Source organism: Fusarium solani, assembly GCF_023522795.1.
Source record: "Fusarium solani strain SB1 chromosome Unknown bctg00000013, whole genome shotgun sequence".
Classification (NCBI taxonomy): Eukaryota; Fungi; Ascomycota; class Sordariomycetes; order Hypocreales; family Nectriaceae; genus Fusarium; species Fusarium solani.
Window position 1 is genome coordinate 1,137,722 of NW_027072145.1, and position 25,741 is coordinate 1,163,462.

General features: G+C 49.7%; 8 protein-coding genes across 8 annotated transcripts; 3 read left to right on the forward strand and 5 right to left on the reverse strand.

Moving 5' to 3' along the window:
* Positions 1-103: 103 nt before the first annotated feature.
* Positions 104-604, reverse strand: MRS44_017240 (uncharacterized protein; the record flags this gene model as incomplete). The annotated part of the gene is made up of 2 exons (XM_065617704.1): positions 104-177; positions 244-604. 2 exons carry the CDS (start codon positions 602-604, stop codon positions 104-106), a joined length of 435 nt encoding a protein of 144 aa, XP_065473776.1.
* Positions 605-2,923: 2,319 nt separating this feature from the next.
* Positions 2,924-5,706, forward strand: MRS44_017241 (uncharacterized protein; the record flags this gene model as incomplete). The annotated part of the gene is made up of 6 exons (XM_065617705.1): positions 2,924-3,328; positions 3,394-3,779; positions 3,835-4,115; positions 4,187-4,389; positions 4,525-4,868; positions 4,932-5,706. 6 exons carry the CDS (start codon positions 2,924-2,926, stop codon positions 5,704-5,706), a joined length of 2,394 nt encoding a protein of 797 aa, XP_065473777.1.
* Positions 5,707-7,271: 1,565 nt separating this feature from the next.
* Positions 7,272-8,625, reverse strand: MRS44_017242 (uncharacterized protein; the record flags this gene model as incomplete). Its single annotated transcript, XM_065617706.1, has 3 exons — positions 7,272-7,388; positions 7,439-7,877; positions 8,126-8,625. 3 exons carry the CDS (start codon positions 8,623-8,625, stop codon positions 7,272-7,274), a joined length of 1,056 nt encoding a protein of 351 aa, XP_065473778.1.
* A 1,614-nt stretch (positions 8,626-10,239) lies between these two features.
* MRS44_017243 (uncharacterized protein) lies at positions 10,240-11,067 on the reverse strand (the record flags this gene model as incomplete). Its single annotated transcript, XM_046279672.1, has 1 exon — positions 10,240-11,067. One exon carries the CDS (start codon positions 11,065-11,067, stop codon positions 10,240-10,242), a length of 828 nt encoding a protein of 275 aa, XP_046127148.1.
* A 908-nt stretch (positions 11,068-11,975) lies between these two features.
* Positions 11,976-12,794, reverse strand: MRS44_017244 (uncharacterized protein; the record flags this gene model as incomplete). Its single annotated transcript, XM_065617707.1, has 1 exon — positions 11,976-12,794. One exon carries the CDS (start codon positions 12,792-12,794, stop codon positions 11,976-11,978), a length of 819 nt encoding a protein of 272 aa, XP_065473779.1.
* Positions 12,795-13,657: 863 nt separating this feature from the next.
* Positions 13,658-15,523, forward strand: MRS44_017245 (uncharacterized protein; the record flags this gene model as incomplete). The annotated part of the gene is made up of 3 exons (XM_065617708.1): positions 13,658-14,039; positions 14,119-14,540; positions 14,603-15,523. The coding sequence occupies 3 exons, from the start codon at positions 13,658-13,660 to the stop codon at positions 15,521-15,523; spliced, it is 1,725 nt and encodes a 574-aa protein (XP_065473780.1).
* A 1,184-nt stretch (positions 15,524-16,707) lies between these two features.
* Positions 16,708-17,477, reverse strand: MRS44_017246 (uncharacterized protein; the record flags this gene model as incomplete). The annotated part of the gene is made up of 2 exons (XM_065617709.1): positions 16,708-17,274; positions 17,325-17,477. 2 exons carry the CDS (start codon positions 17,475-17,477, stop codon positions 16,708-16,710), a joined length of 720 nt encoding a protein of 239 aa, XP_065473781.1.
* Positions 17,478-25,204: 7,727 nt separating this feature from the next.
* Positions 25,205-25,630, forward strand: MRS44_017247 (uncharacterized protein; the record flags this gene model as incomplete). The annotated part of the gene is made up of 1 exon (XM_065617710.1): positions 25,205-25,630. One exon carries the CDS (start codon positions 25,205-25,207, stop codon positions 25,628-25,630), a length of 426 nt encoding a protein of 141 aa, XP_065473782.1.
* Between the last annotated feature and the right edge of the window lie 111 nt (positions 25,631-25,741).

The following is a 25,741-nucleotide window of genomic DNA, read 5'->3' on the forward strand; positions in this document are numbered from 1 at the left end:
TCCCGTTCCTCTAGATTCGGACCATTGTTCGGTAGTTGGGCATTTCCTACCTTCAGAAGCTCGACCTCCTTCTCTAATCTCATGATGTGTTCCGTCGCAGCATCTAAAACTTGTACCTGCTAAAGTATTGGCCTGGGGTAATGGCAGCGGTCTCATCAGTTGCGTCCTGCAGCCGTGCTACTGGCAATACAGCAAGCAGTCTTTCAAAACCCGTCCTTAACCGATTTCTATTCCGTTTCTCACCATCATTGTGGGCCTCTCGAACTTGTAATGCCTTCTTCGGGATCGGCTGCTTACGACAGCCCGAGTTCTTCGGTTTGCGCGATGCCGATCTAAGCTTGACGTCTGGGTGTCCACTAGAGCTGTCACTATTGCATGCTAAGCAGTCCAGAGGACCATTTTCTCCCATGAGGGGGGGTTCATTGACTTTGTCCGTGGCCGGCCGTCGTAGCTCGAGGGAATCGCGGCTATCTTTGGAATTGCCGTCGGTGCTTTTCTGATCCAACGAAGGGGGACCGGGTTGTGAGATATCAGAAAGTCCAAATGCTATAGAGGGATCGTGGGCGAAGCGCTCGGACCCTGATGATATGTCCGCGCCCCACATGTTCGATACGAGGGAAGCTATAAAGAAGAACTGCATGAGTAATGTTTCTCCCGAAGCCTAGGAGCGTACCTTGGTCCCTAAACGAGTGAAAGGCCATCTGAGATTGGTGTCAGCTACTGGAGGATGTAAAAACCATAACAGCCAAGCATCAAGCAGCGGGTATACGAAAACCATCAATATTCAAAGAGTGCGATTTGGGAGGAAGTGCAAGTATGCACGGCAAGTGATCAAATAGGAACCTCACCTGATCTTGATTCTGATACTGATACTGATATTGATCCTGTCCCCACCCGAGGTCATTTTTGTTTCCAAGTAAAATCGTCTCCGGTAGGATAGTAGCGGTTTCTGGTGATTGAGTTGGTGAATTCATCTTGAAAATTGTGGAAAAGAATGGACGGCTTGACGCAAGGTCGAGGAGCTCCCTGATGCATCCCGAGTCTTTATCATTGGCCCGTGACTCTGGCCTTCGTTCATCACGGGAGGCTTGCCTTCTATGGACCGAGAAAGGATTACTGGCACGTTTCTTCTCCACGAAATTTGGTCTCGCCTTTGACATTTCGTTATCTTCTTCCTGTCCGCTTCATCTGCCTCTAACAGGTAATCTAATTAAATTAGATGCTTTAGCTAAGTCATTTCCCTTGAAAGGGTGATGCTTGTCGATGCAAAAGGGCTAGTCGAGGGGCAATTTACTATCACCGCCTGTCGGTATTCGATATGAGCTCATCTAATGTCGAAATGAGAGTTCCCCGGCGCAACGTTACCCCTCTTAACGAGCACGGAGAACAGAACGTTTTCGGCGGCACGGCCCTGGTGGACTGGAAGGATGTACTCGAATCCAAACAGTGTTTTCACTTTCCCTTCGAGCAGAGAAAAGAAAAATGATCCAGCATATGTCTCATCTCCCATTAGCAAAGCCGCCCAATGGCGATCGCTCGTCGCACCAGTCCCGCTGTCGGTGAAGAGGCCGATAAAGACCTGGTCGCTCTTGAGTTCGAATAGATTGTAACCAGCCGTACGGATCCATTTCTCACGTTAATTTATAGTGCTCTAACGAATTTGCTCGATCATCTTGATCCGCCAGGATGCAGCCAGAAAACCATCAAGGCACATATGTGACGGTCAAGGTTCCCAACGTAGTAAACCGTAACCTGATTGGTTTATGTTGGCAGTTGCAACGGGGCGTGGTGTACTGAGCGTAGGGTGGCGAATCACGTCTGATAATATCAAGAAGTATTCTTGAGTAATCAAGTTGTATTGAAAGCTGGAGAGCTATCTAGACAGGGAAGTGGGAATAAGTGAAGCTATATATACTATTCTGATTTGCTTGGTCGATCATGGTTTTGTGAATCGAACAGAGTCGAACCGACTTCGTTCGACTTGCATATGGCGGACAACCTTATTGGTCGGTCGAACGGAGTCGAACCGACCTCGTTCAACTTTACCCCCATCGTCTGAGAGGTACTGGGTACTACTGGTGGGGTCCTCTAGTTCGTCTCGTCCGGTGATTTCCCGTGGGAGCGGGCCAGTAGCTCCAGAGGGAGCTCTGATGCCTAATCATCGTGCCTTCAGAGGCGATCCACGCAACGTGACTGGCTCAGGAATACCGGCCAGAGTCCGCTTGGTGTGCCATTGATGTGGCCGCCACATTACCTTTCATCCTATGGGAATTTGTGGAGCAATCAACGTAAGGCTTGAACCACCGCATATTGTTTCTTCCGTGGATCTGGATTCCTCCATGCATCACCATGACAGCACCATGACAGCACAATGACTTGCCCGCCGATCAAGGCAGCCCTCTTGTGAATGCTGAATCATAGCCGATCGTGGTCGACTACATGGCGGCCAAAGAGTCCAGGTCACAACCCGAGTACATCTCAACAGCGTGATTTTAGGCATGCAAAGATGTATTTGCCCGACTGCTTAATAAAAAACCCTCTGATCGACGGGCGGATCTGTTGGATGTAAATGACGGCAGATTCATTCACAGCAATAAGCCACCAACGGTCAAGGTTTGATTAGCTTGCTACAGAGCATGGTATAGGCCTTAACGACTGGCTGCAGTCATGGGCTTAAGCTACAATACAAGATCAAAATGGGGAGTTTAAAGGGAGAGAATCTAATGATGCATGGAAAGTATTTACCTCATACTCTTATCATAGTAGTCCATGTCAGCCAGCCTTATACCTCTAGGCTCTTATTAGCCGGCTCGAATATACCTTACTACTCTCCCCATAATTATCTGGCAAGCCCCTACACCTGTAAATATTATGAGAAAGCTGAGCCTCTTCGTATCAGGTATCGTTAAGGGTTGACTCAATAATGTCCGAGCCATGTCAGGAGCTACAACGGGAAGAGCCGCACGGCCACCCAACCGATCTACATCACCGCCCGGATACTCATTCCAATTCTAGTTCTCCTCCTAATCCGGCTTCACTTGCGCCTTCCGCCCCTAACATTGCTTCATCTCAGCCTGCTCCTTCGGCAGATCCCTCCAATGCTTCGTCTTCCTCGGCTCATGCTCCTCCCACCGCTGACCCTCAGCCTCAGCCGGGGCTCTTGACACCTCGGCACGAACCATCACGGCCGAAGAGCCTTCGCCCCTTCATACTCTCCATCATGGCTTTCAAGAAGAGCCGCAAGTTCTCTAGGCCCACTTCAGTACATCGTAAAAGGCAGATGAGTACAATTGCGGAAGCGGAAGGTCAATTTGGTCCAGCTCTCACGGTAGGGGTTTCAGTATTTGTTCAACTCAGCCCTCTTCCCCATGCTGACCTTATGCCTCATACAAGACACTCTACCTCGGCATATCCGGCGTGTTCTCGGATGATCAAACTGCAATTGTCTCCTTAGCTATCAACGACAGTATCTACTTACTTGACTTCTCGGTCAAGCATATTGTGCTTGACGACGTTCTAAGGGTGGACCAGGATCTTATTGCCGACTACGTCCTTGAAGAGGTTGAGAAGTACGAGCACGAAAACTTTGCCAAGTTCGTTGGAGCCGGTCTTCCGACCACGCTCAGGTATATGAGCCCCAGTCTTTGTTCTCGTTTGTGGCTGGATCTGGACATTATCCCAATTGTATTGCGTCCTGACGGCGAGGAAAAAGAGAAGAGTTTCTGGGATGTTAAGCGCGTTGATGAGCAGGCCGATTCTATGGCTCGCAAGTGCGTCATGTGAGTATTCAGGCTCTGATGGGAAAAGACAGCTCGAGTTGACATTTTGACCTAGGCATTTCGGTCCGTCCCTTGCTCCTCATCTGCAAGTTGGATTCCGCGGCGTTGTTCAGACTGATGCTGGATTCCGTGCCAATCTGGTTACTCTGCAGAACTATAAGGATACCTGTGGCGCTGCCACCTGGAAGGCCATGTTGACCTATGCCGAGAAGCTGCACCATAATGATATACGCATTGCCTTCTTCAGCTCTACTCCGCAAGGCGGCGGTGTCGCTCTTATGCGCCACGCACTGGTCCGCTTCGCTCGCCTGACGGGTATTCATCTGGCCTGGTACGGTAAGTAGATCTGTTCCGCAGCCAACATATCGCCACAGGCTTCGTCCCTAGATTGCTTATACCCGATGTAGTTCCCAAGCCGCTTCCTAGAGTCTTCAGAATCACCAAGAATATCCACAATGTCCTCCAGGGTGTCAGCCCTCCTGACCAGCGTATCACTGCCGAGGAAAAGGATGCCATCATTGGTTGGATTGCCGAGAATGCTCACCGATATTGGCTCGCTGATGGCGGCCCACTTCGCCCAGTAGAGGAGGGCGGCGCTCACATCGTTATTGTCAGTATTTTACATTCCGATTCCAGCCTTTAGATTTGATCATGGATCGGGCTGCTGTTGTTTCCTTCTTGCTTTTGACCCAGCCAACTCCTCGGCACTCTTCGTTGCTGCTGTTCACGCTGACGATATGGACAGATCGATGACCCACAGATGCCGGGCTTGATCCCCCTCATTAAGAAGATCACCCCTGACCGTCCAGTCCTCTACCGTTCCCACATCCAGATCCGAAGTGATCTGGTTGCCAAGGCTGGCTCATCCCAGGCCGATATCTGGGACTTTCTGTGGAGCCATATCCAGCTGGCAGACATGTTTATTAGTCACCCAGTTCATAGCTTTGTCCCTCATACTGTTCCGAGGGAGAAGGTCGTCTATTTCCCTGCTACTACCGATTGGCTTGATGGCCTCAATAAGGAACTGAACGATTGGGATTCTGGTTTTTATGGCCACATGTACAACGATGCTTGCCACTCCCAGCGCATGTGAGTATTCAGACACTGGTCAAATGCCATGATGGAGAAGATCTCTGATTGACCGCTCTGAAGGACCGAGTTGGACTGGCCAGCCCGCAAGTACATCACCCAGGTGGCCCGCTTCGATCCCTCAAAAGGTATTCCAACCGTCATCGATTCCTATGCTGAGTTCCGTCGCCAATGTGAGACCGCCGGTATTACAGATGTCCCTCAGCTCATCGTCTGCGGTAATGCATCGATCGATGATCCCGACGCCAATATGGTCTACGACCAGACAATAGGCCAGCTTGAGACATACTACCCTCACCTCATCAGGGATATTAGCATCATGCGCCTAAGCCCAAATGATCAGCTACTCAACACCCTTATCGCCAAAGCCCATGTTGTCCTCCAGCTCTCGATTCGCGAGGGCTTCGAGGTTAAGGTCTCAGAGGCCCTACATGCTGGCCGACCTGTTATCGCCACCAAGGCTGGCGGTATCCCTCTCCAGGTCAAGGATAAGACGAACGGTTTCCTTGTGGACCCGGGCGATTGGAAGGCTGTTGCTGGCCACCTCATGGATCTCTGCACCAATGACGACCTGCATAAAAAGATGAGCCATGCCGCCAGGACCGGCGTATCGGACGAGGTCGGCACCGTCGGCAATGCCCTCGGCTGGTTCTACCTGGCTGCCAAATGGGCCGACAACGGCGTCGTAGAAAGGGGCAAGGGCGGCCTGCCGGGCAACGAGAGATGGGTCAATGACATGGCTCGGGAGGAGGCTGGCTGCCCGTATTCCGAGAGTGAAAACCGCCTACCGCGACAGTTCACCGAAAAGAAGGTTCTCGATTCCAAGGCTGCCGAGTGAGTACCAGACACACCCAGCGCTGCCCATAAATCAAATGCAATCAAACAAACTGCCAAATAAATCAATCAAATATGCCAAAATCTTATTTCAAATCAAACAAATACAAAATCCCGAATTTGAAATGCCATTTGATATATTTGATACGTGGTATGAGGTTGAGGTCCAACCGGCTGGGCTGCTGAGTGAGCTTACCCGGAACCTGGTGAGTGATAGCATCCGGTTAGTGGCCTGGCCAATCAGAGCCATTGCCCACAGTCGCTATTAGTGAGCTACCTTCAGACATCACTCTAAATGCGCTAGAGATAAAGTTCTCGGAGGTTGAGAGTGTGCAACATTGGGTGTAGCCAGAAGAGATTGAATTAAAGCTGCTTCTTCTATCTAAGGAACGACGAAGGTCGGTCTCTTATACTTGTGTTCAACCTGCCGATCTTCCAGGCAGCAGGCTGTTGCCTGCGATCTGGCGTTCACGCTGACCGTGAAGCTATTCACGATAGTCGTGATCCTTGCCCCACTTCTAACAAAAGTAGCTTCTTAATTTCCTTGCTGTTCGCCCCCATATCATCAGACCGCATCTTTGGCAGTTTGTTTACTTCTCTCGACGCGTGCTAGCTAGCTCTGATGGACGCCTAACCTAACGGAACCCACGGCATTATACTTCCTTCTCTACCCTCTGCCTTTGCTCTTCTCTGACCGCCGAGGAACTTGGCGAGTTTGAATTGACGATGCAGATGGCATTGCTAGATTATCTTACTGTTGTAGATCTCCCGCAAGCTATATGGAGGAATAAACGATATGTTTTGCAAGAGTCTTTGTCTTGAAAGGGCTCGAAGGGACGGAGGAGCTGGATCAAGCGCCATGGATTTTTTCTTGTTGAAGTTGACGCTAACGATAGCCCGTTGTGTTGGAATGAGGATAGAAATAAGGCAAGAATCACGAACATCGTGAACATGTTCACGATGTTCGTGAACGACCACAACTAGCATCAGGCAGCAGGCTGCTGCCTATGATATTGGAAGACTGAACATAGATATAAGAGGCCGACCTTCGTCGCTCCCTTAGATAGAATGAAGCAGCGCAATGAAATCTCTTCTGATCACACCCTCCGTTGCACAACTCGTCTTTTGAGACGTTGAACCCTTACTGGGCCTGTCGTTTGTGCGATGCGAAGGGCTACCAGTTTAGCAGCTGACCACCTCTGCAAGTATGAGAATGAGATATCGCGAGCTTGAGCAACATTGACCATATGCGGGTCCCATAGGACCTTCGAGAGCAGTCAAAGCGCCGATATAGACCTATTAACCAATGATTCTGACCGTCCCAAGCGACCGCGCTTGCAGTATAGCGCCGTGCCGCGGGCTAAGGTTAAGATGATCTGGGAACTGAGCCTGGGGCCTCTGATTAACACCGATGTTCCCTTTTCTTTCTTTACCGATCCAGTTTTCGAGTAGCTGGCCTGGCAGCTCGACCCTTATCTGTCTGGCTAGGTACCGTGGAGCCGGCAATCGATGAGCCGTCTGCTGGATGACATGTACAAGTCCAAGAAGGATAGGGTCAAGCAGGAGCTCTTAGATGCCCTCACCAAACTCCATCTCGGGTTTGACCTGTGGACCTCGCCCAATCGGCACGCTATCATGGCGGTTACTGCTCACTTTCTTGACCGCCAAGGCAAGCACCAGTCGCGCCTACTGGCACTCCGACGCCAACTCGGGTGCCATAGCGGTGAAAACCTCACCATAACGCTTTCACGAGTTGTACGGGAATTCGAGATAGAGGGTCGAGCTGGGACAGTGATCTCGGACAACGTATCCTCGAACGATAATGTCTCCAAAACTTCTACGGAAGCCTCAGCGTAGAGATGGGACCGGCGGACACCCGGGCCAGACGTATGCGCTGCTACGGATATATATTGAACTTGTGTGGGTGAGGGACGCCAAAATTGGACTCTCTGACTACCTTGACCGCTGGTACCGCTGCAAGCGGCCGGTCGATGAGCAGCGAAAGGCGATTGTGGAGGCTGCGGCGTCCCCAAGCAGTTCCCAATGGTCAGCCAGTTGGCTCTCGATATACTTGCGATACCGGCGATGGCGACTGATTGCGAGAGGTCGTTCAGCCTCGCCAAGTTGACGTTGACGTCGCAGAGGCTTTCAATGACTGCGGAAACATTGGAGAAGCTGCAATGCCTCAAGAACTGGGTCAGGCATGGTGCGGTGAAGCTGGGCCCGACAGCAGGTGGGAGAGATGAGCTCTAGTGGGAGATTGGAAATAGCGGTATGGAGAGCGCGGATGCTAAGATTTGAAATATTTGAAATATTTGATTAAATATTTCAAACAACAAATCCAGCGTCGAGGGCTATCAAATATCCCAAATATGACCCCGGATTTGATTTGTTTGATTTGAGGGCAGCACTGCGTTTCACACAGTCTGAGGCGGTCGGTCTTATCGATAAGTCTAGCCGCGCGGCTGTCAAAGAGGGACCAGTATTTCCTTGTAGGCTTCAGCAAGGACCCAAGTAGGGTCTTGGTCAAAGAGTTGTCCGAGATTTGTCGCGGACACACGTTAACAGGCTTGAGCCCCGTCTGAATTTCTATCTCGTCGCTGACAATACTGTCGCTATCCACCTCATTACCATGGAAGTCAGTCAGTCTTCTAGGAATGTCTGACACCACATAGGTGAACCATTCCTTGTTAGTTTCTACTATCGTAGCACCCAGTTCAGCTGCCCACTCGGCCTGCTTTTGTACGAGGAAGTCGCGTGTTTCAGGGTCGGCGGTCTGGACGGCCCATCCGGACCTGACTTGGAATACTTGTCGAATCTTATATGAGACGGCGCCGAGTTTCTCACGGATGAGGGTCCGGATCGCGTAGCTACTGTGGGCTCTGGCCGGAGCAGCGGGCGGGTTCGTCGTAGACGAAGCCATCGCCGCGGCTTGCGGCTGCGCAAAGCGCGGATTGAGGCGTTTGTTGTGCACTTGTTAAGGATTTAGGTGTAGATAGTGCCACTTTCTTAACACTTGTATGCCAAGAAAGTGAGATGAAAAAGGGATGTATTGACGGCTAAGCAAGTATTGGGAATCGCGTTCAATACTCTAGGGTACGGGCTGGCAGTTGAACCAAACACAATCAAAGCATCCTCAGGGCATCTAGGGGATATCAGATATATCAGATATTCAGACTCAAATCTGATTTGTTTGATCTGACTAGGTTCCATATCTGAATGGGATTGATTGGTCTGATTGATATATCTGATTGTTAATCTTATCTGACGGCAGCGCTGAGTCAATATCTCTTCTTTTGTCCAGTCTCTCGATTCTGTGGATAACACGCAGCACTTCCCCATTTGCTTGTAATCTAGACACCAATCATAGCTCGTCTTGTCATATCTCAACGGTAGACCTATCACCCGCCGGTACTACTAATTGGCCTTGATACTACTAGCTAGCTGCGCCGCATACTATGAACTTCTTGCAACGATATATCTTTTATATATAGCTTGAGGAGAGTCGTATCGTAGGCGTTGATCGACTAATTCAAGAGGGCGTGGAGATTTGAACTCCATAAGCGGAGAAGCCGGAAGACTCCGGAGTGGTGAGCTTGGGCCAGCTATGACTTGCGTATTGCTGAATATTTACTCACCTAGTGGACCAGTTCTGAGAACCGTAGAAGGAAGGGCTTCTAGTTCTATCAAATCAGTTTCCTACCCATCATTCGGTTCGGATGCCTGTTGTTATGAGGCGCAGTCATGCTGGGTGTTCATATGTGTATATAAAAATGTACTTGTTGATTGTTATTCTTCTGTTCAAGAATCATCAAGGTCTTATATACTTGAGTTGTCCTTGAGTTCTCGAATCTTCTATGTATTATTAACTTTGATCATGATGTGAGGGGAACCCTCGGTTCTTCCAACAATGCCTGAACCGTGACAGTTCTCCCCGTTGACCGCGACGTCGATATCGGCTTCGATGTGCCGTCAGACAACAGCAATTCCTCGAGCCGTAGGGGACACGTTCGTGATGTCCTAGTAGGACCTATTTCGCCTCACTTGTTGCATTTCGACGGCGCTTTCCCTCTTTTTTCAACCGGTTCAAACGCGCTGGGCTTCCGCCTAGTGCTATGGACTTGCTTAGGCCTCGGAAACGCTTCAGTCATGGACTCGATACGCTGACGAGGTTCCAAGAGTAACTATGGCACACCAGTACTCCGGAGATGCCAATGTGAATGAAAATGTTCCATCACAAGGACTCCCCCCTGCTCTTGTAGAGTCTTCAGCGTATGGATACAGGGCAGCCCATGGGACCTAGTAAAGGCCCTGGTACAGATAAGGATAGTACCCGTTGGTCAAGGCCCCACCAGCCAACTTTCGGGTCAGGTTTCGCGCCCCCCAGTTGGTCACAAAATTCGCGGACAGCAAAATGCCTCATTTTGGGTGGGAAAAACCACCTTTTTTAATCAATCGATTGAAAGAGCGTAAATCGCGCCCTTGCGGTCTTCTGAGCCCGTCTCTTCGCCCAGCCCGGGCTGCTTCCTCGGTCACCTTAGCTGCCAATTTGGCTGAGACTTTGACCGGCATCGTTGTTCAAGTTGGCCCTCATGGCTCTCACGGTCTCGGTCAAGGTCTTCCAACGCTGCCTAGGCTGTGAGGGCGGCGGCAGCTGCGGTGGTAGTTGCCTCGGGCAAGGTGTATCCGGGTCAATGACTTCAATGACTTCTGCCGGCGGTGATGACTTCATAAATGGGGGCAGCGAGTCGAATTGAGTGTCATCCTGATCGTCAGGATCCCTTCTTTCTACGAGGGTATCCTCATCTTCATCGTCCTCGTCATTGAAGGGGCCTAGGCCGGTGGAAGTGACGGTGTCATCGCTCTTGGGGAAGTTCATCGCGAGGATCGGTCTCGGCGCCTTCGAGGCTCGTTGCCTAGCTTGTCGGAGCTCTTGCGATTCGGGAATATCGATCATGAAGCCATCGGGCTTTTGGTTGAGGAGCTCATTGAACTTGGAGCTACTAGTATCAATAGAAAGGTAGTCAGTTTCTCTTCCTGTATCCTTCAGCCAATCCTCGAATTTCCAAGCCTTCCTTATTGTACCAAAGCGAGCAAGTTTATCAGCTTTCCAAAGCTTGAAAAAGCAGTCTCTTTCCTGCTTAACAAGAGCTTTGACTGAGCGAAGTTGACGGCGTTGTTCCTTCTCCTCGGCGGCGGCGAGCTCGGCCTCGTGATATTCCTTAATATCTTCAAGGTTAACGCTTATAACGAATATACCACTAGGTTTGATGAATTTTCCGGGCTTTCTTTTACTTATGACTTTTTTAATACGTGATTCGAAGTTGCTAATGAAGGCATTACGCTGCTTATGTTGTTGTGTCATGCAGGGATGCTGAGTGCACTTGACGACAGGTAGTTCTTGTTGTCGTGATTGTAATTATTCTTGGTTAAGTTTTTATGATCTCAATGAGAGGCCCTTTGGGGCCTTACATCTTTGAATGATCCCATCTAGGACTTTGAACCTTAATCGTAGGACTTCAAACTTTAATCTTGATCCTGAAGCTTAGGGGGAACTCTCAGTTCTTCCAACAGCTTATCCATCAAAATCGACTCTAAGAGCACTTTTCTCGCCGACTAAAGCTTCTCACGGCTCGGCGAGCTCATAATGTCGCCATATTTCTCAAGCACGGCGGCGAGAGAATCTTCAGCTTATTGGAATCGTGTTTCCTTGGGCAAGAGGTCGGCATAGGCGGGCTCGGCCGGCGTGCGTGATTTGAGCTGCTTCTTATGGATATATATGATCGCAGGTTTGGAGGTGATAGGATAGATACCGCTTTTCTCGAAGCCTCTCATGATATGAGCAGCTAAGAAGCCCTCGAAATAAAATTCATGAAAGGCAGTAGCAAAGGCAAGTCGTGTAAAGGCCAAGTTACCCTCTCTTATCGACTGACGAAGAGCTTTTTGGTGTGCATTTTTCAAAAATTGAAAAACGCCTACATCGAGAGGTTAAAGGATATGAGTAGAATGTGGAGGCAAGGTGCAAAACACGATATCGAACATGATGTAATAGTTAACGAACTCGAAGGCCGTATGGCCAGTGAAGCCGTCGATGATCAGAAGTCGATAAATTCTCTCCTTGGCCGGCCGAGACTTGGGTGGCCGCTTACATACGTTATGAGGCCTTCCAGGCTCTCGCAACCACTCATCACAGCCAAACCACTCCTCTAGAGATAACCCGGTCTTCTATGCCTTAGCTAAAGCTTTCCAAGACTCAACGTTGAAGTGGTGAAGTCATTCGAATGCGATAGCTCGATTGCTGAAACCGGTTTCTGACTTGGCAAAGCGCATACCGGGCACACAGTCGATTTCTGACCATGATTCTGTAGGAAATGCCTTAAAAATGAGCCATGGTGGAATAGCGTCACCAACGGCATTCTCTGATCCCAGAAGTGCCGTTGTTTCGCGGTTGTTAGGGTCGGAAACCTCTGGCCGATGGGCACGAGTTGTTCTCACGATCAGGACTTGAATTCGCTCGCGGAGGCAGCTAATACGGATGCCGCATTCGTTCTCATTCCACATCTCCGAGGGACCGATATTTAGCTCTTCCACGGTGGATTTGAGGTTATCGAAGAAAGTCTCGGTGTTCTGGATGTCATTGTTCTCATATGACTTCCGTGCCTTATCCACGGCCTTGATATGTGACGTTGTAAGTTCCTGATGACGGCTACGGAATTGGGCATACCAATTCTTGTTAAAGGGACTGTCAGGGAACCCTCTGCTAAGTCGGAATTTCCTCGCAGCCTCCTCAACTTGAGCCCTTTCAGCTGGAAAGCCGGATCTCTCAAGCCAAACGACATATGCCACTAGGGCGGCCTCTTCCTCGGGCGTAATAAGCGGTGGGCGCCCTCCCTTGGCAGCAGGCTTTGGTCTCATCGCTTTTTCAACCGCTGCTTTAGTGACCCCGAGCTTCTCAGCCGTATCACGATAGGAACCGGGTTGCCGTGTGCCGTTGTTGGTGGTGTTGCGGGTGGCACGCGTGAAGCGCCTCTCGTTATTCTTGGCTGCGTTGACGGCATTTTGGATCCGTAGATTAGCCGAGACTCGAGCCATAATGACCCCACACGTTTGAGTACTTGGATTGAACTGAAATGGCCGTATTTTGGTGGGTTTTGGGGGTGTTTGAGTTTACGTGTGGTATTTTGAGGTGTCTGCGAATTTTGTGGCTGTCCGCGAATTTTGTGACCAACTGAGGGGCGCGAAACCTGACCCGAAAGTTGGCTGGTGGGCCTTGACCAACGGGTAGAATCACGGGTATCCATGAACCAATTGGCTCCCGTTTTGGTGGGAGGGCTGACATAATGTCGATATCTGATTAGAGAAAGCGCATGGAGCTGGAGGTTACCGAGGGATGGACGAGAAGCTTTCCCCGCTTTCCGATAACCAGATTATCCAGCCTACTGCTACTTGAGGGGGCCTAGAGACCGGCCCGGTCCCCCGTGCTTGGTTTCGGTTGCACTTGGAAGACCAAGCACGGGGGGTACGTTGACTAAGGAAATGGCCGGTTGATTGAGGAAAAAGATACTTCTTTTTCTATATATTTTTATATAGAGAAAGAAGTCACTTTTTACTACATAAAGTATATCTTCTTAAATAACTCAAGACTTTATTATCTAATATCTTTTAATAAGTAATTATATCTTTTTTATCTTAAGTTACTTAGATAATTTTAGACTTTGTAAGTTTTCTTAATTACCTTAGGTACTTATTTTTATTAAGAATCTCTATAGAAATAGAAGTATCTTTCTTAGTTTCCCTAATCAACCGGCCATTTCCTGAGTCAACGTACCCCCCGTGCTTGGTCTTCCGAGCACAACGGAGTTGCGGAAGACCGAGTCACGGGAATAGGCCGGACTATAGGCCCCCTCAAGTAGGCCGACTGCCGATTCGTGGGGCTATAAAGCTTGCCGCCCTCGATGTCCTCTCCAGATGGGCAGCCTCCCCCGACCAAGTCTGCAGACCTCGAACTCCCTCAATCCCTGGTTTTATCTAACAACATGCCAACTCTAAAAGAACGTATTCAACCTGCCTTAGTCGCGAGGAGCTCCTCCCTAGAGCCAAGCGCTCTTCTTAAGTCCGAGGACCTAGCGTCTCTGCCACTGAACGTCCTTCCCGTCCCTCGATCATGTGGGCTTCTCACAGACCTGGAACTTGACTTGACTGAGAACCACGATGCCACGGATCTACTGCAGATGCTGGCCAAGCAACAAGTTACCGCTCGGGCACTTCTTACTGCGTTCAGGAAGCGGGCTACGATTGCACAGCAATGTGTAAGTCATCTTGGACCAGCCCTCCTTGGTACTATCACGCTGCAGCGCAAGCAGCTTGGCAGATTTCTCATCAAGCGTTACACAGACAAACTGCTTGACTGAACTAGTTTCTCAAGCAGTCGATGATGCAAAAGCTTGCGACGAATATCTCTCCCGAACAGGCCAGACTATGGGCCCCCTTCATGGCCTCCCCATTTCCGTCAAGGAGCAAATCGCCGTCTCTGGCCTCTGCACGAACGCTGGCTTTGTAGCATGGGTGAAAAATCTCAGCGCGGAAGACGCCAATGTCGTCCAAAGTCTCAAGAGATTAGGTGCTGTTGTTTTTGCTCGTACGAATCAGTCCCGGTCTCTGATGCATCTTGAGACGTCTAATAACATCTACGGTGCGACGGTTAATCCCATGAATCGGAAGCTCACAGCTGGTGGCAGCACAGGCGGAGAGGCAGCTCTGATGGCCATGAAGGGATCACCTCTTGGTGTTGGGGGAGATATCGGAGGCTCGATTCGAGTCCCGGCAGCTTTGAACGGCGTAAGTTCTCCATGCTTGAGGTGAATCATTGTCCGGCAATGAGGGTTCTGACACTTTGACAGATTTACGGCCTTCTACCCAGCCCTGGTCGGATCAGTGGCGAAGGAGTCATGATTCCTATATCTGGATGTGATTCTGTTGTAGGCACTCTGGGCCCATTCGCCAGGTCTCTACGCGATCTCGAACTCTTCTGCAAGGCATACTCTTCGTCATCCCCGTGGATTGAGGATATCTTTCTTGTTCCCAGTGATATCTTGAGCCCAGCCATCGGCCGGCAGCTTGACCCATCCGCATCTTTACGCGTCGGCATTCTATTAGACGACGGTGTTGTCTCTCCCCTGCCGCCCATACGACGAGTCCTGGACAAGGTGAGATCCCGCCTGAAGAGCAAAGCCTCCGTGCAAGTGAAGACTTTCACGCCATGGGACCACGCCAAAGCCTGGAGGATCGTTGCCTCGAACTACTTCGAGGACGCTAGCGCCGACATCCGCAAAACCTGCCACGCAGGATCTGAACCACTGGAACACTTCACGGAGCGGATTATAAATGAGTGCGAGATCAGTGCCTCTCAAGCTGGCTCAACACTGCAAACACGAAGGGCAACACGTGACGCTTTCAGACGGCTATACGCCGCGCACTGGAGGAGGGCTGACGTTGATGTCATTGTCTCGCCCGTGACTCCGAGCACTGCGCCCCCGCTGGGCACGAGCAGGTATTGGGGCTACTCGGCGATTTGGAACTTACTGCAGTATACGGCTGTTGCTATACCGGCTGCAGCTCTTGTGGGTGAGGGGAACGGCGCTCAGGATCTGGCTAAGGAAGTGTATGAGCCGAAGAATGAGACTGAGGCACAGATATATCGCCAGTACTCAGCTGCGACATCAGAGGGGATGCCGGTTGGGATTCAGGTGGTTGCTCCGCGATTACATGAGAGTCTTGTGATGGCGGCGGCTCGGATTATAGAGGAGGCTTTGAAAGGATGAATTCGAAGTCATGAGGAAAAGATTGAGCCACATCCAGGCAGAAGTCCGTAACAATTCGCATTCCACGCCTTCTTCATGCTAACACGCTATATATGAACGAGTTCAACTTGTTTGAGGGAGGACGACTAGGTGGCAGAGGCACTTGTTTTTAGTTGCAAGCCAGCGTAGATGGTAACCGGGTCTGAACCTCATTCTCTATGATTCTCTAAATCCTTTTCTTTACTAGGAAACCTAGGCCGGGCCATTGGTTGTTTTGATTTGTAGATACATACATCATAGTTTCTTATAACTCAAATTCCTGCCTGTCCGTCTTGCGCTGTTGAAGCACAGAGTTTCATTACTTTCTTCTCCTATTGGATTCCCACTTTTGGTAACTGCCCCAGCGTTCATCAAATCGTTGAGAGACGTTCCGTTTACGGCACAAAATCCCCTCAGCTTCCCCTTGTAAAAAGAGTAGCCGTACAATGCATCCGGAGAGGCCATGCCCAGTGAGGTAAAACTCACACCTACAGACCTCTATCAAGGTTGGTCATGCCAACCATCTGATACAAAGTGATTTATTCTCCATTTAATCACCAGTGTATCTGACCTTGCTATATAAGTCTCTTGCAGCCAGTGCTCGCAGTTTGAAAAACCATATATCCGGAAAGCTTTGAAGGGCCTGGGGCATTCCCTCGACCGAAGTGAGAGACAGTCCTAGACGGATTACAGCAAGTCTTGCCTCTGCCATTACCCGAGAACATAGCACCTATGCTGGTTTTCAGTTTAAACGCAGGCCTTTGGTCGACTACAATATTGATATACGATCATTGGCTGTGGAGTTTGTGGCTCAGACCTTTACACGGCGACAAGAGGTTGAGGAAACAAGAGATGGGCCGGATATTCCAGGTCATGGTATTTTAATGCCTTGCCCCGGTGTCCTTGACCATTCATACTGATTTTATTTTATTTTTTATTTTTTTTATTTTTTTTTCAAGAAATCGCTAGTCATTTCGTTCATATTGGAAGCTAACTCACCAGCATCAAGGTCGGCTAGCTTGTTGGCGTTGGTGCCGAGATATCGGCTTGTCTGGACTGCAATGGTTGTATCAACGATAACAAGACATACGGCAAACAGCAGATGGGTATTTAACCATGCACTTATCCTGGTAATCCTCTCTTGCTATTGCCTTCGGGTTAAATATTTACAGCTCAGCTTTCCTTGACGGCACTATGGCACAGGGAGGATACTCTCCCCTGTCGTTAACCCGAATTTTCCTAGACCCTGTGCTGCACTCCCGGTTTGCTACCTGGTTCGTCATATGCGCCTTGTCGCACTTTCGGACTAACCACTCCAGCTCTCTTGCTTGGTCTGCTGGCAACAAGCTTCTCAAACCCGCCTCAGACAGAAACTCCTGGTCAGCGTATTCGAACCCTGGCACGACAGTTTCGGAGATCAGCAGTCCCTCGCTCTCGCCATCCTCGGCATCAAGCAGGTAACTGGCCTGCCAGACACCTCCTTCAATAACCCATTGGAGCCGTTCGCCTTTCTCAATGTTGTGTCCAACGATATATGTCTCAACATGTCCATCGGGGCTGATGAGCACGTACCGGCCGCGGCCCAGATGAAGCGAATGGATAATCCGGCTGCGGTTACGGTGGAAGTGACACTGTGGGCGGTTGGGTGTGAGATAGTAGTAAATGGTAGTCGAAAGCCTGCGGAACAGCGGTCCGAAGTCGGAACGGAGACCACCCGTCAGGCAGAGAGTCTCCTCGGATAGGGGTTCGGAGGATAGGGCGAGGAAACGGAAGCGACGGAAACGTCGGTTTCTTTAAAGTAGCCACCTTCAATGTGTGGTTCCAAGCCGAGGGTCTCGATGAGCGATGTCACGGAGGGGCTTTCGTCTTGCGAAGTTGGGATGAAGCAAAGCTCGCTGATGCCCAGGTCGGGCTTGTTGCGATGGGACTCGCTCATACTGTAGACGACTTCCCAGGGGGCCCGTGAGAATAAGGGTCAAGAGAAGTGGAGATAATAAGCGAGGATCACAAATGTTTTTATACTGCTATATATAGAGGTAGATAAGCGATAAGATATCAAAAAGGTTGAAGGCTAGACATTCACCTTGGAGCAGTCCAACTTACCAAAGATTAAAAAAAATGAGAGGTAGGAACCCAGCGGGGCACTTGGAACTGTTACCCAAGTATGGCTTCAGTGGCTGGCTGGTTTGCACCCCACCCGAAGATCTGGTCAAACCCTGTCCAACCCACCAACCAATGTATACCATTACGAGTGCACCCAGCGGCCTGATGACTCTTATAACACAGTATGTATTGGAATGGTGTTTCCTGCATAGTTGCCGAGACAAATGCTATTTTCCACGTCTTTCTTCCCTTATCTGTTCCCTCGGCTGTCGATCACATATTAAACCCAGGCCCCGTAGCACTTACGTATCTTAATCAATGTTTCCCCCAGGATTCTTGCTGACACATAAGTTGAACAATCCTGGCAATTATGAAGCCTTTTTCATTGGAAGGATATGTTCTCATCTTTGCGCTCGGCGCGGGCCTGCTATACCCCTAAATGATCCAATTATCTTTGCAAGCACAAGGGCATTATAGACAAACCTTATCAACGATATTTAGTGTTGCCACTTGACTGCCCACGACCGCCGTCCGGAGAGCCGGCGGTGCAGCTAGCGGCGTGGGTGTCGCTGGGGCGCAGGACGTACGCAAGTTTGGCAGCCGTGGATATCCGCGAGGACTTGAACTGGTTCCGTCAGGTGTGCATCCAAGTATGGACACTGCGCTAGAGAAGGAGATGGCGCAGGTGTCATTACGGTATCATCCTGGCCCCTGGGCCGCTTACATGTGCCCAATCCAGCTTAATCATCAAGCCAGCACAACCCCGACTCTACCCCTTCGCTCCTCACCCTCGTCAGCTTTAACTCTTGGCTGCTCACCCTTCATCACCATCTGTCGAGTGTGGCGTCGTCTGGGTTTTTATCGATTGGGAAACCATTGTGCTTGGCTCGACAACCTTCGCTTCCCTCCGTCGACATTGTTCGGGTTCGCAACTGCAAATGATCTGATTCAGATGCCGTCTTTCAGCCTGGTAGTCGACATCTGGGGGATGCACGATTACAACGCTAATACGTATGCCTTATTGTCGACGTCGTTCGATAATTGCGCTACCTGTCCGTACTAGAACTGGTCGTGACTTCTCCCCGCTGTATAATATGTACATCAGTTGAGATTCCGGGTTAGTAAATCCTGGAGGGCGGGCAACGTAATGGCCACACTCACCCTGCGACCGGGCCTGCTTGTGGTGTTCTACCACACCTCCTCGTTCATATCACTTCCCTGATCCTCGCATCCGGTCAGAGTTCTTTTGCCTTACCCCTCGCCCCCGTCTTAGCCTGTTCTGGACCCTTTAACTACTGGCACTACACTCTCGTGTCCTCTTATGCCTCTTGAGATCTACAAACCTTCCACCCATCGCCCTGTCTCTCCCACTTCAGGGTCCCTTTGCGATCCTACGGTGCCTGGCATTCAGTGCCATGTCTACCCACCATCCCCTCTGCTTGTCATGCTGTCGTAATTAATCCGATAGCTACTGCGACTCGCCCAACTTATTACAGCTCTACTACCTCATACCATCCTCGCTTATATCGACTCTTCCTTGATCATACAACTCCAGCACAATGAACATGAAGGGTCAAGAACGACACCAGATGATCGAGGAGGGTCGAGTTTAGATCCGCCGAGCATGTTGTGATGCCAACAACAGCTCCAATAGACGGAAGAGCCACTATCCTTAGTTCTTGTTACATTACCTGTAGCGTTCTAGTTGTGAAAGTTACGAATTGAATCTTGTCTTTAAAACAGAATGTAACAACAATCTGCTCAAACCCAGTTATGCTCTATCCCTTTTATTCCTTCTATTGCTCAAACCATCCATTTACGGTCCATCAATACCATAACTAACGCCTGCAGCAACGTCTGCAATGAGAAGAGATTCTAGTGATCCGTAGGTGGTGGGATAATGGCCGGCTTCAGTAATCACAGATTTGACATAGTTATCCAAAGAAGCACAATAAAAGCTGTACTTGCAGTCTAAGCGATTAGCGCAGTATAGATGTGCCCGGCAACGAAGTATGGAAGTCAAGGGATCAACCCACCTTTCGAGTTTTCATTGATGTTAGTAGGATGTGGAATGCGAGGTACTAACCTACGAAACAGGCTACTTGGGGGTCTCAAACTCAGGTATGAAGGGCAGGGGATGGTCGATTTTGAGAAACCCCAAGTAGTCCCATTGTAAATGCAGATATCCATAGACGAGGCCAGTTGGAACGCTCAAGCTAGAGTTCAAAGTCTATTTTGACTTTCGAGCGCATCAAAATCGCGACATGGGGGAGAAGGAGGGGGAGAAATCAGAACACCCCATCACACCCTCATTATTTCTACGAACAGCAACGCCCTCTCTCAATCAACCGTGAAATAAAAATCGTCAAAAAGTGGCTGAGCCATACCCTGAGCTGAGTACAATGGCTTCTCAATCGATGACAGCCCAGATGACACCACACTCGCTATGAACCCTTCCGTGGCCATCGCGAGTCACGCGTCTGGCTGAGGTTCCAGAACGGGGGGTGCTCCGGATACCTTTACCTTCAAAATGGTGGGGACAGTCCAGGACTTCACAGGAGCTAATAAATGTTAGGATTCTTGGCGGGAACACAACGTGGGAAACACGCCACCTTGTAGGCATAATGGGCTCATCTTCGTCATGGGCGAGTACATGCCAAATTATTTGCAAGCGTGAGCTTATGCTCAGTTCATGGACATACGGGCGAGACCACCGAAAAATCAAATACAGTAGTTATTACTAGCCCCAACCTCTTGATGGATAGTCTATTTGATGACCTCTTATACCCGCGTTAAAAAATCTCTTTTGGAAGTCTTTGGAATCCATTTAGCCAGGCAAGTTCTCGCTTCTGCGATCAATTATTACGTGAGGAACTCTTTGAAGTCCGAATTTCAGCATGTGAGCATGACTCTACTCAGAGCAATAGACAGATCATACCAACGACCAAGCTAGCATATATTAATCTGTTGGTTTCACAAAATTATGGAGCCAAAATGGCTCCCGCTCACGCCGCTCCCGCAGCCACATATATCTCCAACCGCTCAAGCTGCCTGTCTAATGGAACCAGCAAAATCAGACCGAGGGGGAATAAATCATGATCGTCCGGACTTTAAACCTGTCGTTCCTCTATCACAAGAGCAGAAGCGGCTGCCGGCATCCACATCACTCGAAGCTTTCTCACCTCGTCATTCGCCTATACCAGAGCCTTCAGGCAATGCCCGACCGTCGCCTTCTAAGTCATTCTCGCCGTCCCCTTCAACCTCTCCTCGCCACACACCCAGTTACCTGCCCAAAGGGACAGCGCCTAGCGTCATCGAGGACTGGGACGACACAGATGTAAACGACAGGTTCGTGGCGCTTCACAAATATCTTTCTCCGCTCTCCTTAGAATTCCTTCGGCAGGGGAGAGAAGAAATACCAAGCGAGGCGGACGAGCAAGACCAAGCATTCCTGGAGATGGCATTACTCAGATCAATGCCCCAGCGCAATCCTAGCAAGACCATGATCCTCAAAAGGGCAATGGACTATATTTTAAAATTAGAGCTGCGGAATGAAAGATTTTTCCAGCAAAATATCGAGCTGCAGAATCGTCTAGCTCACTCCGTCTCAGCTTCAACATCCGCAGCCCGGCCTGTGGGAAAGGAGTGAGGAGAAGCGAAGAGAAAAGAGGGGAGGATCTGGGATTGTCCCATACTAACTGTGACATAGACTTCTGATTCAGGTGCGTCAGGGTTCGACAGCTGTACGACGACCTGAATTTCCGAAGGCATAAACCTAGGTCGAAGGTATATTGGGACGTTATCCTAACTGTAGGCGGTACGTTGGTGTTGATTTCAAGGAGATATAACTAAAATGATCGTGGATAGCTGAGGAGTGTAGATACATGATGAAATATATCGGGGAGGTCTACGGATATATACTTTTTTTTTTTTTTTTTTGGCTCTTGGATCACCTTGTTCCTTCACTCACGGGTGTTCATACCCATTCTAAGGTGTAGCTCACCAGGCGACGGGTCTTTTCACTGGCCCCGACGTTGATGACTCCCAAAAGTGCTCAGCGCCTGGTGTCGCGCCAGATCCAGGCACAGTATTGACCTTCAAATCAAGAGGCACATCTCCTAGCAACAGCGGGCCGAAGGCAACAAGCTTTTCTTCCGCTAGCTGACAAACTTCGCGGTCGGTGTACGTATTCTGATTGAGCTGATAAGGTTATCGTACCCGGGCCGGACTTGATGTGGATAGAGACAAGATGACAGCATTGCTGGTAGCAGGTCCTATGTTTGTCTAATAAGATGGGGCCGCTCTGTTTGAACTGAATCTCGCAGTAGGGACACATATTTGTCCCGCTAGTCTATATCATACTCAAAGGGTACTGAATGGCGCGCTTTGAGCGTCGGCTACTAATACAGTAACAACAGATTCGACAACCATTCTTGGTAGCAGCCGCGAGGCTTTGGCAAATCTTTGTGAAAGAATGCCGCGCGTCGTGCGATTCGGAAACCCGGACAGGCGGACTGCTCAGGGAATCATGAGATGCTAACATGATCTGAACTTTATTAACAGGCATCATCAACGGCCGTCAGAACTTTAATGCCTCGTCAGATTGAGTGGCCTGATGAGCTGATGCCAGAGGAACTGCCCGGCTACTCCGCTGCCAAAAACCACCTGCGTAAGCTGAAGAGCATCACGTTACTCACACACAAAGCTCTTCTTACCCCCACAGGCAAACCCAAATTAAATGGAGGAGCATTGCCAAGCCTGGAGCTAGAAGGCAATGCTGCGCTTGGCTCTCGAGTGTAGGGCGCCGAGGACAGCAGGCGAGTTAGGAAATCCACGTCGTTCTTGTAGCCTTACACCAAGGTCAGGATCTGCCCGTCTTTCTTCCCTCAATACCTACGAGCCATACTCGATCTTCATAGCCAAGTTGTCTGGCCCGTAGCGAGCCTTGCTGTCCTGACGCTATATTTCCATCTTGAATAATGTCGGTATCGAAATATTAATCTTTAATCTTACCATCCCCAATCACTCAAAAAATCGCACCACTTAAAGTATGGCACAAAAAAATCATTGCCTCATACAAACCCTACCATTTTATTTGCACCGCATTTTGGCACAATGAAGCCATTCGCGAAAAAAAAAAACCTTGTGGTGCATTATTTTTTACGTGGTGTCTTACCCCCGGGTCGTTTTTCTTCCGACTTGGGGACGTATTATCGGGGTTTCAAGACATTGAAAATTTGCATTCCTCGCTCTTTTATCCTTCGACCCCCATAGAGTTAAGAAGACTCTCTACGTAGTTTACGCGCGTAAAACATCTCCAAAATGGGTCGCTATGTTTATGCCCAAGAGGCGTTATTGATGCTATATTTGATATTACCGACGGTTCTCTATCACAATACCAGGCCTCCGATAGGTACGGGGTGCCTCAACCAGTCCTCTCAAAAAGACTTTCTGGCCAGAAGAGCAAGAAAGAGTCTACCCACCCTCACCAACGTATTTCTACGAGTCAGGAGGGCCGACTCGTTCGTTGGCTTCTGCGGCAGGAGTCCCTGGGCTACGCTCTCACGCATAGCCAGCTTCGAAGCTGCGTCGAAGCCCTGTCAGACAACTGGCTCCACAGGGATCATTGATGGCACCAGTCAATTGATGAGAATTATCTAAAGAACAAAAGAAATCGAACAGCCATGTGTTCGGGCATAGCTATTTAAGCTCATGTCGTTAGGATTATGCGACAGGCCAGATGTGAAACCGGATAGTTACATCCGGTCACACGAATGTTATGCGACACCTTGGTATATTAAACCCCTATTTCAATAAGGGAAATAAGAAGAAAAAGCTGGAATAGCTGCAGCGGTATTGGGGGTAGTGTGTTAATGCGAAAGCTGCGTATTTCTACGGGGAAAGGCTTGAATTTAGTGCTGTGGTTTATTTCGGCCGGAAAAATAACTATCTGGGTCGGGTTATTTGGGTGTATATGGCGACTGTGATCTTCTTCGATAAAGCTATTGTCATTATAGTCGTTAATAATATGTATCTCTTCTAGAATTGGCGGGGAATTTATTGATAACTTCATAATAATTTGTATGGTGTTTTTGCCGAAATTGCTTCCTTGAACTAACTTTCCGTACCCCTGGGCACTGAGGAGATGGCGCAAACATCAACATAGAAGTCAACGAAGGGATAGCGAACCTCGAGAAAACACACATTCCCTTGAAGAGCACAGCTGAAATCACACTCAAACGGGCAGAACTTTCGCGGCTAGCAGACGCAGAGAGGAAAAAGAAGGCTGACTTTGGGTTCTTATACGGCCCCCCAGCTTTTTTTGCCCTCTGCATCGCGTCTGGAGGCGGCCTTGAACATGAGCAGACCGCGTGAAGAGCTGCCAGGACGGATGGGAGACTCAGCCGGCTATTGATGGACAGTGCGGGGAGGCCCTAATACAGTTTACCGGGGAGGAAAGAGCCGGGATTCGCCAATTTGAGAAGAGGATGAACGGCATGCTAAAGGGAAGGAGGTTGTTCTCCACGGCGGGCGGCCTGCTGGGGATTGGCCCTCGGTCCATACTTTCAGAAAAGGAATGTAGATACGAGGTCCATGTCATTAAGGGCAAAGGTACCGTACGTCCTGGCAAAGCACACCGATGGGAGGTTTCGTTTGATCGGCGAGGCATATGTTCACGGGATCATGAATGGAGAGAGTTGCCTGGGAAGATGTCAGACAAGCAATGGTGCAAGTATGATAAAATCCGCCTTATTTGATATTCAGACTTGGAAAATTGATCCTCTAAATGCTTGACTACATGCTCGTAGTTCAGCTTCGGAGCTAGCGTTTGAATCCTGGCTATAGATGCTGGCGGCGGGTTTCTCAGGGGCCTCCTCTTCCTCGGCTTCTGTTTTTCAAGGCCATATCCGGTTTTGCCTTGTAATTTGAACACGTAACCCATCAAGCGGGAAGCCTGGACCGAAAGGGGCCGAGGCGAAAGGCAAGTCATGGCTCAAAATATTGAAATTTCCAACTCATCTTGATGCGATCCGGTCCTTCTTAGGAACTGTTGCCTTTCAACTCGTTCAAGAATACATCATTCTTGAAGGGTGCGCATCCTAAATCAGTGCAATCATACCAGGATATATGAGTTTGTAATCGAGAGAAGAAGCAGAGGTCGGTTTAGAATCAGTCCTCCTGCACTTCAAGTGCGGCGCTTGGCCTCTCCTTGGGGCTTCTGTTGAGCGGAGGGCATATACTGGGGTATCACGTGCAGGTCAAGGACCTTAAGATTGCTTGTGGCTACTACTCCCGGAAAGTTTCGGGTGGTTCAATGAAGGGAGGAGCCAACGGGTATTGCCCATCCGATCTAAGCCTTCTTTTCTGCCTGACACTGCCTTATCACTGCTCTGGCTTTCAGTCTCCTCATCAACAGCAAGCTCATAACATTCAATCACTCGCGCAAATTACAACCATCTGAAATCCTTCAAGCATCTCCAACGCTCACCATGACCGGCAAAGGCAGAAGCAGCAAATCGCCCGCTCCATCATCTCCCCCCCAAGCCTTCTCGCACCGACATGATCCTGGCCATGAATGATCCCTACATGCAGCAGATCATCGATGGCACCAAGACCTACGAGTTCCGAAAGTACAACATGGCTGGCATCAAGAGAATCTGGCTCTACCGCACTGCCCCGCACTCTGCCATCACCCACATCTGCCCCGTCGACGAGGCCGTCACCAGGACCCTGGATGACGCGCCGCTCCCCGAAGATGGCCTGGGGAACAGAGAATACAATGAGAAGCATGCGGATTACGAAGGCTACGACTATGCCTACCGCATCAAGGAGGTGTACGAGATCAACGCTGAGGGAGGAAGGGGGATCACATGGGCAATGATGAGGGATGAGCACGGCACGAAGATTGCGCCTCGTGGGAGAGTCACTGTTCCAGCATCCATGCTGGAACAATACCCTTTGGAAGGCCAGCGCAATATTAGTTAAGGGAACAAATCAAGGATCGTTGCATTGGACTTGGAGAGTAAGGATATTCTGTTATGAGTGGGTAGAGAATCATCGGTAGGGACGGTCTTAATTTTCAGTGCGCTTGGTATC